The following is a 12,033-nucleotide window of genomic DNA, read 5'->3' as shown; positions in this document are numbered from 1 at the left end:
TACTCTCACCTATGGTCATGAGCTTTGGGTCATGACCGAAAGGACAAGATCCCGGATACAGGCGGCCGAAATGAGCTTTCTCCGCAGGGTGGCTGGGCGATCCCTTAGAGATAGGGTGAGAAGCTCAGTCACCCGGGAGGAGCTCAGAGTAGAGCCGCTGCTCCTCCACATCGAGAGGGGTCAGCTGAGGTGGCTCGGGCATCTGTTCCGGATGCCTCCTGGATGCCTTCCCGGGAAGGTGTTCCGGGCGCGTCCCACTGGGTGGAGACCCCGGGGAAGACCTAGGACACGCTGGAGGACTATGTCTCCCGGCTGGCCTGGGAACGCCTCGGTGTCCCCCCAGAAGAGCTGGAGGAAGTGTCTAGGGAGAGGGAAGTCTGGGGTTCTCTGCTTAGACTGCTGCCCCCGCGACCCGGCCCCGGATAAGCGGAAGAAGATGGATGGATGGATATATCCATCTAATAAATTTCTACACTCAAAATTTAATTTTGAGAATAAGCCCTGTTATTTATGCAAATATTTAGTTGAAGATACAGAATATATTTTTACATGTAGTTTGTCTCAGTCGTTTTGCACGGCTGGATTGTTTCACTCTAACATCACAAGATGTAATGCATGGAATAACCAAAGAGTGCTCTGTTTTGTATGATTTGATTAATAATATTGTTTTATTAGCAAAATACTTTATACATAAATGTAGATATTTTAAATCCACTCCATTGTTTATTGTATATATATATATATATATATATATATATATATATATATATATATATATATATATATATATAATCATTTATTTAATTTATTTTAAGTTTATAATTTATGTCTCTTGAAATGTTATATGTTATATAAAAATACCCGTGTACCTGTGGACATGGCCTAGGACGATGGACTCGAAAGTGCAAAAATGCTATCTCGCTTTCGGGTTTTTGCCTACAAAATGACGTCTTACTTCCGCCACTCAAACGTTCAAACGGAAACTTGCGTGAGCGATGTCGAGGGGCGTGGTTTGAGGCCCCGCCCCCTCGCGCTCCTGTGACACAGAACCCCGGGAGAACATACTAGAACCTCTACCATCACACACAAACACACACACACAGGAGACGCCAAAGTCATGTAAGTCTGCGCTTTCTGTCGAAAACATCTGTTCTGATTTATGTGCAAACAGCTCGTTATAGAAACCGGCACTGAATAACTATTTACTGTGAAGCTAACCGCTAGCCAGCATTAGCTAACGTTACCGCACTTCGGCACGACTCATTCACTGCTCTCAGAGTCATTAAACCGAGCTATCCGGTAACGTGATGAACCTCTCGGCAGAGTTATTAACCGCTTGATCTTACAGCATCTCGTTCAGACATCTAATGTTTGTTGAAATGTGTGTGGTGTAACGTTCAGTTAGCCCGTAACAGTTAGCCTGGGTCAGCATGTTGCGTCCTTGCCACTCAAGTCTGTTCGCAAACACACACATCTTTGTGAGATTGTGTTTTAGTGTTGACCGACTCGAGCAGGGAGTTGTGACGGAGTTTATCGCGGTGTTTAACGGTTGAATGAGTCGCGAGGATGAGCGCGCCGTGCGCACGTGCTTCAGGGCCAGATGAATGAAGGACAATAACACGCATATATTCACTGAAGACGAGGATTACATCTAAACCTCTCATCAAACACTCTGTGTTTTTAAATAAAAGTGCTGTTTTTGATGTAATGCCAGAAATTCTTAGGACTCAACATCAGTAACATCAAACCATTTGTTCATATTTTCTTAATAAAAAAAATATATATATATATTTTGCAATACAGCAAGGTAAAATTTCTACCAAATTCAATTGTCAATGTCTGTGGGAGTCTGTAAGTTTTGAAAGGAGTGTCTTATGCTAACCAAGGACACAGACAGATATATTAATAACAGCAATATTGTGAAATATTATTAAAAATTTAAATAACTGCGTTCTATTTGAATATATGTTAAAATGCAATTTTTTCTGTGATCAGAGCTGATTTTTTTAGATGCTTAAAGTTACAACTTAATTTCGCACAATAGTGTCTTTACCAATAAATGGTGAAAAGCATTGTTGTCTTGTTGACAAGATATAGTTTATGACCTTAATTAAGAAATATCAGCTGATTAAACACATTCTACCCATTATTTTAAATCATCCTTTTTTTTATTGATTAAATGCACATATAAAATGGTTCTCTGTAAATTATCCTGTCTGTTCTAGCTTTGATTTAAATACAGATGTCCCCTAACAGGCATCCAGCGGCTGCTAAGTGGTACGACAGACGAGACTTTGTCTTCATTGAGTTCTTGGTGGAGGACAGCAAGGATGTGAATGTCAGTTTTGAGAAGTCCAAATTTGGTTTCAGGTATGTTGTTGTAACTTCATTCATCTCTGTAAAAGCACAAAGTCTTCTTCTTGTCATCGCCTTAGACTGTAGTTTGAGTGTTTTGTGGCTCAGCTAATGCTGTCCTCTGCTCTCCTTCAGCTGTCTCAGCGGGACGGAAAACATGAAGTACTCAAATGAAATTGACCTTTTTGAATCCATCGATCAAGATGTGAGTCCAGCACACATTTGGGAGATCCCGTTTCAGTGGGATGCTCACTTTGAGTTATATTTTACTGTCTATTCTCAGGGGTCCAAACACAAGCGTACAGACCGGTCGATCTTGTGCCGTTTACGGAAAGCAGAGTCTGGAAAATCCTGGCCCAGGTTAACAAAAGACAAAGCAAAGGCAAGCTTTGTTCCATGTTTGTTGTCACTTTAGTATTAACAATTAAAATAGTCATTATCTGTTGAAGGACTGTGTCAGAAATCTTGACCGTTTGAGCTCAAACTCTCTCAAAAGAGTCAGTTTTAACAATTATCTCAAAATGCCAGTCATCGTCTTTACCCCAAACCTTGTTGAGCAAGTCTTAATAGTAACACATCTGTGTTTGCATGTTTTTCTGGTTTTAACATAAATGGTAAACCAAGCAGTAGTTTGTGGCATCATAAGTTGTTTGGCAGCGTATCTCATTAACCACTTGCTTTTCATAAAAACCTGCTGTATACAATAATCATCAGCTTATCATATCGGCCAGAACTGTAATATCAGTGCATCTGTACGTGGATTGTTGTCTGATCAAACTTGTATTTTGTGAATTTTGTCTGCAGCTCAACTGGCTTAGTGTTGACTTCAATAACTGGAAAGACTGGGAGGATGATTCAGATGAAGATTTGTCCAACTATGATCGCTTTTCAGAGGTTTGTTCTGCTTCGTTAACAATGGGTATAATTCACCTCCTGACAGTATTGCCTGTTATTATGGGAACTGTGAGAAGAATACGTCTGTAGTTAATGTGGTCTACGTGACTTGGTGTGTTGGTTTAGATGATGGGCAACATGGGAGGAGAAGATGATTTACCTGACCTCGATGGAGCAGATGATGTAAGATTTAAAAGTTTCTTCATATGTGGAAGAACGTTTAGTTTAATGGTAGATCTGATCCAAATTGTTTATTCGGCATCATGTCATTCCAACCCAACATGGTTTTTTTGTTCTAAAACGGTTACATCTCTAAATTGATCCTCTAGAAAGCACAGTAAACTAAAACAAAAAGTGTCTAGATAAATGACTCATTATCACTAATCAAATATAGTGACACATTCTTGCCTTAAAACATGTAACGTCAACTTCCTGTTATGAATGACTCGTTGATTTATTTATTTTTATTTTCAGGAATCAGCCGATAGTGATGATGAAAGTAAGTTTTTTCCAATTTTTCTAGCTTGTGTGTTCAGAGCTGTTACTGGTTTAAATGACCGGTACAACCCGAAAGTGTAATTACATAATTTACTTATTTTTAATGTTCTCTCATCATTTTTGTCCATCTATTGAAATCATGTAATCGGCTGTAAATGCAATCAACATTGTCAAGCCAAAAAGTAGACACAGCCAGTAAATAATCCATATCAATCAAGGGGTTGAAAGTCTTCTAAAAACACTGTCAGTTTATATGATGCATATTTAATATTTCATATATGAACACTGATCAACATACAAAGAGCACTTTAAAGTGCCCCCATTATACCTTTTTTAAGGTTCCTACAATAGGTTTAAATGCATGCAAGGTCAAACAGCACTTTTGTTTTCTCCAAATTTTCATCTAATTTCCCAACAATCCTTAACTGATTCATTCATAGCCGTTCTAATGCCACTTTTCCACTGCGTGTGACGGCTCGGCTTGGCTACGTTTGTGTTTCCACCGCAGTTTAGTGCTGCTTTAGAGTGGGCGGGATTATAGACATGTGGTTATAGTTGCTCTGCCTCTACTGCCATGCTTAGCGACCTCCTGAAAAATGGTTTAATTCTGCGTCGTCCCATCAAGCTCTCGCTGCATCCGCTCCTCGACAATCAACGAGAGGAACGTCTGCTTCCTCAAGACCACGAAACAAGAGATTCAAAATACTTGTACACTGTCATTAAGTACTTTTTGACCTAGACTTTAGATGAATGGACAAAAAAATGAAAGTCTTATTCTCATTTGTGTTTTGAAGATGAACAAAAGTCTTACGGTTTTGAACTGTCCCTTTAAGAGTTTGTGTCCATTTGAATACAAAAGGTGAATTTTTGAATAATTTATTCAATAATTTATTTATAATCAATGTCATGGCAAGCTCCAAAAAGAAAATGCACTATTAAAATCTCAAACTCCAGCCCTCATTCATTATAGCAGCAGGAAGAGCAACATGTACATAGATTTTCTCCATTTTGTGTTTTACTGAAGAAATGTATACAAACTTAAATGACATGGGAGAGTAAATTATGACAGATTTTGTCCACTTTGGTTTTTCTCCAGAAATGCCAGATCTGGAATAAGCGACTGGCACGCTGTGGACAGACAGAGGAGGAGAGGGGGTGACATTATGAAAAGAGGACGCTGTCACCTAAATACGACATGATCTGAATGAGAGCAAAGCTGGATTCAATGATTGAGTTCATGAGCATCACCTCTGTCTCAGTGGCTGCACTCCAGAAGATCGTCTTAAACCTCTGTTGGGAGATAATATGCATATTGTTGTACAGAGCTTCGTTGTCTCTCTCCTTATGACCAGTCCTGGCTTCTTTCCTTTTTTTTTTCTTTTTAATCCGTACTAAAAATATGTATACTTAAGCTGTTTGGAAAATCTGCACTGTATTCATTTTTTTTTTCAATCAAAACGCAATAGATGTGATAATCTTTTTTTTTATTGTGAGTCATTGAAATTAAAATGAAAAGTGAAACTTTGCAGAGTTGGAGAGACTTTGTGTGAAAGCGTAAGAATGATTCTAGATTTTGGAAACAGTTATCTGACACAAGACTCACCTTCCTAATATACTTCTCTTCATATATCTCTTGAGGTGGTACCAGGTTTGTTGGCTGTTGATGTTTTCTGACTCTCCGAGTTTTCTCAAAGTCTATATTAGCACTGTATTCATATTGGACCATTAATGTCTTTCATATTATGACAGCAGTATATGTGATCTTTTTAAATGTAAAAAAAAAATGGGAACACTGAAAAGCATTGTATGTGTCCGAATAAGTCTAAAACAAAAAAAGACCAATAAGTTTGCACTAACAAAATTAGGTGTTAAACAGGGCTATGTTTTGTGCACGCTGCTGGTTGACTCATCAATGTTTCCAAAAGAAAGAAAAGAAGCTTCCAATTTTGTCTACATATTTCTAATAAACTGCTCAAAGTTTATCTTTTCATTTTCTCTGCTGAACAGTTAAACTGACAACATTTATTTACCATAATTTCATCCCAGCCTCGAACACAACAGATATTAAGAAAATGCAGTCTCTTCTCCATACAAACTCAATGGGGTCCAATGTTGATTGGCAAAATATATCTTGCAGTCCACAGAAAAAGATGTTTTATTTTGCATAAACTGTCAAGTACATGGTTTTGTTTCTCAGTCAGAACATATTCACTGCAGAGGATCTATTGGTGAACAACTGATGTAATGAAATCTGCTCTGATTAAGAAACAAACTTATCTACATCGTGGAAGGCCTGAGGGGGAGTACATTACATCAGCACGCTTTCATTTTAGGGTGAACTATTCCTTTAACAGGTACAAATTTAGATTTTAGTCATGTATTATTGCAATCAACAGCTTTGGGAGTATTATCGTTGTAGCATTGTCTAAGTTTTATTAATTAATGGAAGCTTATTGTAAAGACTCCTCTCTCAGACATTCTGGCTTCAATAACTTGTTCATATGTGAGCAACCCATACTGCATGGTGTAAAATTGTTGTTTTTACCTGCCAACTCCGAGTTTTAAGAGTACTTAATCATCCACAGCTCGCACTTTCACACAACGTTAACATTTGGCCGTGAGGTCAAGAGGAGGCGCTATAACATGCGCGCTCTCGACCTATGACGACATGCGGACACCTCTCATCTCACTCCAGCCCCTAGCAGCGTGTAGCCTATGTATAATTTTTTGCCATTTTAATTAAATATAAAAGCGGTCATCTATTTAAAACAGGGGTGTTCTGGATAACTGCAGTTGTTTATATATTATGTGTATTAGATGAATGGCCTGGCCTCTGCTCTATTGCTCTAACAGCAGAGGACCATCACTTCCTCCAGCCGCATTGTAGCTGCGCATCCATTCCTCCACACTGACTTGAATCCTCGCGCTGGGTCCTAGCGCCTGCCTTTCTGTGCTTCACTCGTCCTCCACACTTAGGAATCAGAAACAGATTCGGGTATTGAATCTTTTTTTGTTTTTTTTGCAACCGGTCCTTCTCTTTCACTCAGCAGACCACATATTTAGGCTACACGATGGAGAAAATAGTTGAGGACAAATGCGTTTCCCTTTTAAGTTTTTGGTCTTCTGTATGAATGTTTGTTTGTTTTTTTGATGCCCTGTCTTAAATGAAACCTAAAATGTTAAATCAGACACCCAACAGTCGCGAGGAGTCACAGTCACGTGCGATGATGCCAAGAGTCAGAATGTCTCGAGACCTGTGTATCTCCCAGTCAGAGGGAATGTGCTATTATGTAAATTTACTAGCAATTTCTGATCGAAAATTATTTCTACACTTTTTGTTTATCAGTGTGCTTAATTTTCAGCATCATTAGGCTACTCCAGTCTTCAGTCTCGCGTGGTCTTTCAGAAATCATTATAATATGTATATTTTCTGATCAATTTATATATATATATATATATATATATATATATATATATATATATATATATGGGTTTTTTTGTGGAAAAGTTTAATAATAATTTAATAATTTAGTAATAATTATTATAAAGTAATACTTTTGTGGAAAATATGAAACATTGTCTTTTTTCATGATTCTTTGATAAATAAAAAATCAAAAGAACAGATTATTTGAAATAGAAATGTTTTGTTACATTATGACTGTTTGCAGTGATTTTTTTTATCAATTATCTGCATACTTGCTGAATAAAACAGCAATGCAAGACGGAAAAAATATTTGGGAAATCTTTTATATTTGTAACTGAATATCAGAATATCACTAAGATTTTTCAATTTAAGTATTTAAAATATTCAATTAAAGTTTATTTGTACAGCGCTTTTTACAATACAAATCATTGCAAAGCAACTTTACAGAAAATTACGTTTCTACAATTTTTAGTAGTAGCCTATAAGTGGTGATCAATTTATGTGCAAGTGACAGGAATTTTCAGCAAAATTTATAAAAGACATAGTCAACCAGACGATGAACACTATTAACAGCAATTATAATGTGATTGCATAGTAAGTAGCAATAGCCTATTTGTTAGTTCTGTGTGTTATTTCAGGGTTAGCATCATCTGAGATCCTCTGAGGGTCAGCATCATCTCTTCTCAGGTGTTCTGGACCAGACTGGAGCTTGTGTAAATCCTAGTAAAACAGAGAAACAAATAGAGACATAATTAGCGTAGCTGCTGTTCCAACAAAGTAAAATGAATTAGTACAACCAAATATAAAGAATAAGAATGCGCATTTGATCAGATACAACTGCAGTCACAAATTATGAGATGCATTATTCAAATGCTTGGCGAAAGAGATGTGTTTTTAATTTAGATTTAAACAGTGAGAGTGTGTCTCAACCCCGAACATTATCAGGAAGACTATTATATTGTTTTTTTAAGGGCTTTATAAATAAACTTTGACTGACTTACAAAGAACACTTTTTTAAAAGTGTATTTAAGTGTCATGAAAATAAACTCTCTTAAGTGGCCTTTTATTTCAGTTATTTTAAGTGCCTATTGAGCACAAGTTGCACACTTCTTGTGCACAGTTGTGGTGTACTGTTGTTTCCTCTGAGAGTGGTTCGTGTAGGGCAGAGGTCCCGGAGTCTGGCCGCGGTCGGAGCGCATCCAGCGGGCGTTAAGACCCGGAGGCGCGCGGTGCTCCAGCCGTCACTCACTTCCTCTTTCGGCTCGCTCTCTCTCTGTCGTCTATGATCATGGCTGCACTCAAACATTACCAGCCATGTTCGCAAATCTGAGACCCAAAGGTTAGCGATTTACCCGTTTTTTATTCACACCGCTTACACCCTCTTCATCCACATCGGTCCTTTACCGGGGGACACTCTCCCCGTCTCCTGAGCGGTCCGCTGGTTTAAGGTTGGACAGTTTTATTATCATTATACGGGGAAACTTTTGAGAGTGTGTTGTGTCGGTGATGCTGCCTTATTTTCTCTCGCCGTATATCGAGAAAATGACCTGAATTAATCAACGAAAGATGACCTTCTGAGACGAGATGATGAACGTCTGTTTTAACACCGCATTCGAGCTGTAAAAGCATCATAAGCTCCCCTAATGTCTTACAGACCACAAACCCTCTTGTATTTATATAATCAGCCCGTTTTATCTGTACGTATTTAATTATTTAAATAACGCACAACCCAGTGGTTATGTAAATAAGAGCTGGTGCTTTCGTTTACACCACTTTCATCGATGATTAAACGCTGCTAAAGTGAATTCGAGGCCAATTTCATTCATACTGCTCAATATTGAATTAACATGAATGCTAATCTTGTATATTGTCTCATAAGCGCTCGCGAGGATCATTGTGATGCGGGACACAGGCCTCATTTTGTCACGACATCGCCGCTGATACAAACACAGCACTTTAATCAAACTTCATATCAGAATATCGTTTATAAGTGTCTGTATGTCTCTAGGGGTTCATTATGGACATCACTAAAACGCTTTACCGATATCTGTATTTGTGGCAATGTTTCTGAATATACACTTAGTCTTTTATCACAAAGCAGTGGCTTCTTGTTTTCGTTTTTGTGTTTGTTGTTTAGCCGCGTCTCGTTTCTTTTTCTCCGTTTTATGTGTTAAATGTGATCGTGTAAGAGTGAAGTTCTGTGAAAGAGACGGAGAAACCGAGCTAGAGCAGATATGAGCTGGTTTAAGCTGAGTTGCGGTGAAGTTTGATAAAATGTGGATATATATATATATATATATATATATATATATATATATATATATATATATATATATATATATATATTTATGTGTGTGTGTGTGTGTGTGTAGCAGCGCATGGTCATGTGTGGAGATTAGCCTCCATGCTAACCAATTCCCAAATCTCCCTTGTTTCATTATTCACATTTCCCGTCTGATATTTAATCAAACATCACTCTTTTAAAGTAACGTTATGTGTTGCTTTTATTGACGTTGTGTGGGAGCACGGCCTTTCTAAATGAAATCTTACAGTTTTAAGTTTGATGTTTACTGCGAGGGTAATGATGGACGCGCATACAATAATTATTGCCGGATTTGATATAAATGCATACATCTAACGTGAGGTCATTTAAACGGACTTTTATAAAAATGTCCAGGACTGTCTTATGTTTCAGGTGTAGTCATTGAGGCTGGTGAGGCTGGTGTTCAGCATGAGGTCTGCGCGTGAGATGCGTGATATTTAACGCGATTGCTCTGGATCCCATCGGCTTTATCTGCGACATTTTATGTTGAGAGGAGATGTGAAGAGCAATATTTGTGATGTCCGCCGCAGCAGTGCTCGCTGGCTGCGTGTCAGAACCTCACACACCGGAGACCTGCACAGCGTTCTTCGTTTCGAACGTTCGGTGCGTTCTCAAAGATGTCGAAATTCCAATTAGAACGTTCTGTACGCGCCAGCACCGCTGATAAACGAGTATAGTTAGTAGTTCGACAGATCGCGAGGTTTTGAAACGCAGCCTGTGTCTTCAGCTCTCTGGTTCATAAACATTACACGAGTTGGTATCTGCAGATTTTTAGTACAGGAAGATGAGAAGGATCTGCCTGTTGTTAAAAAAAGTAATTGTGGTATTATTGAAATATAAGCCAGGTTATTTGGAAGGATTTATGACTCTGTGGGTTTAACTTTTTTTTTTAGACAATTTTTTGGGGTAAAGATGTGTTTTTAATGGTTTGACAGCTGAGTGACAGACACAAAGGTAAACTAAAGTACAACCTGTTGAGTTGTTCAAACAGAGGAAGCATGGCCCTAGCAACTCCAAGGTCATGGGTTTGATTCTTACATGAACTGATGTAAGTCGTTTCTTATAAAAGCGTCCGCCAAAAGTAAAAAAGGAAATATTCTATTCCTCACAGCCTCATTTTCACCAAGGTCAAAATGACATGTGCTTTTTTACTGTGATTAATGTCTATAATGACAAGTTTTAAAGCAGGTTTCTTGAATAGATCCCACACCCTGTCTGTCATTGGTTGGATAAATGGAAAGTCCCACCCTAAACTTCCTGAAAAATTGAGCCAGTATTGCTGTGTCATATTGTTAGTTGTTTTTTCTGCTGCTTTTTTTTTTTTTTTTTTGAAAATCACTGTGTCAGAAATCACATACTCTAGTAGGCACTACAGTTGACGAGGAACAAACTTTGCAACTGAGAAAAAAGTGTGCTATGTAGTGTGAATGTAATCCAGGGGTACTACATTTGCCATGTTAGCTTTGTCACATGACCTATGGCATCCAATTATATTGCTTTACTGCCGTTCACAAATCCTGTCCCTTGGCCTATGTGGGATAGTAAAGTGTGCTTTGGATGCATACTTCATTATCTCACCCAAAGTAGTAGTTCACCTGGGCACTTTTTTCCTAGTTTGTTTTTTAATACTATGAATTTGAACAAATGGTATGTCACAGTTTGTGTCCTAATGCACTATTCAGTGCCATTTCGTAGTATAAACCGTGTTGTTAATGTGGTCAAACTCCAATAATAAGTGAAGTGAAGTGAAGTGACATTCGGCCAAGTATGGTGACCCATACTCAGAATTTGTGCTCTGCATTTAACCCATCCGAAGTGCACACACACAGAGCAGTGAACACACACACACACTGTGAACACACACCCGGAGCAGTGGGCAGCCATTTTTTATGCTGCGGCGCCCGGGGAGCAGTTGGGGGTTCGGTGCCTTGCTCAAGGGCACCTCAGTCGTGGTATTGAGGGTGGTGAGAGAACTGTACATGCACTCCCCCCACCCACAATTCCTGCCGGCCCGGGACTCGAACCCACAACCCTTCGATTGGGAGTCCGATTCTCTAACCACCAGGCCACGACAATAAGTGCACAATAAGTGCACTTCAAATGCCTGGGTGATGCACTTAATTATTTGAAAAACAGTGCGATAGTGCATCATTTGGGATACAACTATACTGAATTTGTGTACTGTTTAATAGACATATTCAGATCCAGACTTTCCAGGAAAATCAAGCAACAATTGGCATACTTAGATGTCTGTGCATAAGAGAAAAAGTATCGTAATACTAAAAATATGCCTCCATATTATCTTTCAGTTCTGTCATTTTTTTTTTCTTTCGCCAGATGGAAGCAAATAACCATTTCAACTACGGGCCTCACTCTTCTGTGTCAGCAAACTCAGGACTGAAGCATTCCTCAGGAGATTCTCTCTTTACTAACGGGTCCTCCATGAGCTTCCCCCAGCAAGGGAAAAGTGAGTCTCTGTCTTGTATTTGCATTTCATTTTTTATCCATAGATGTAGTCTAGAAATCCATAAACGTGTTG

At 38.6% G+C, this 12,033-nt stretch overlaps 2 protein-coding genes and 1 long non-coding RNA gene across 5 annotated transcripts in view; all 3 read left to right on the top strand.

The window, feature by feature from the left end:
* Positions 1-962: 962 nt before the first annotated feature.
* LOC132129658 (prostaglandin E synthase 3-like) lies at positions 963-5,729 on the top strand. 2 transcript variants are annotated; one of them, XM_059541305.1, is made up of 7 exons: positions 963-1,119; positions 2,257-2,370; positions 2,491-2,560; positions 2,639-2,737; positions 3,160-3,249; positions 3,376-3,457; positions 4,844-5,729. In XM_059541305.1, coding segments are annotated over exons 1-7 (459 nt in total). In that variant the 5' UTR covers positions 963-1,117; the 3' UTR covers positions 4,846-5,729. The 2 variants fall into 2 exon arrangements, with proteins under 2 accessions (XP_059397288.1, XP_059397287.1); XM_059541304.1 differs by lacking the exon at positions 963-1,119 and having other exon boundaries at positions 2,243-2,370.
* A 4,182-nt stretch (positions 5,730-9,911) lies between these two features.
* The window catches only part of LOC132129656 (bromodomain adjacent to zinc finger domain protein 2A-like), a 32,217-nt gene continuing 30,095 nt past the window's right edge, over positions 9,912-12,033 (top strand). The window contains exons 1-2 of one of the 2 annotated variants that reach the window (XM_059541302.1): positions 9,912-10,097; positions 11,832-11,961. In XM_059541302.1, the coding sequence (XP_059397285.1) occupies positions 9,978-10,097; positions 11,832-11,961 (250 nt within the window). In that variant the 5' untranslated portion in view covers positions 9,912-9,977. The remainder of the gene's footprint in view (positions 10,098-11,831; positions 11,962-12,033) is intronic. The other variant, XM_059541301.1, reaches the window with a different exon arrangement.
* On the top strand, positions 10,549-11,627 carry LOC132129660 (uncharacterized). The gene is made up of 2 exons (XR_009428554.1): positions 10,549-11,234; positions 11,574-11,627. It is a non-coding gene; the product is annotated as an uncharacterized LOC132129660 (long non-coding RNA).

Source organism: Carassius carassius, chromosome 46, assembly GCF_963082965.1.
Source record: "Carassius carassius chromosome 46, fCarCar2.1, whole genome shotgun sequence".
Taxonomy (NCBI): Eukaryota; Metazoa; Chordata; class Actinopteri; order Cypriniformes; family Cyprinidae; genus Carassius; species Carassius carassius.
Note: the sequence above shows the minus strand (reverse complement) of the source record. Positions and strands in the feature narration are given on the sequence as shown.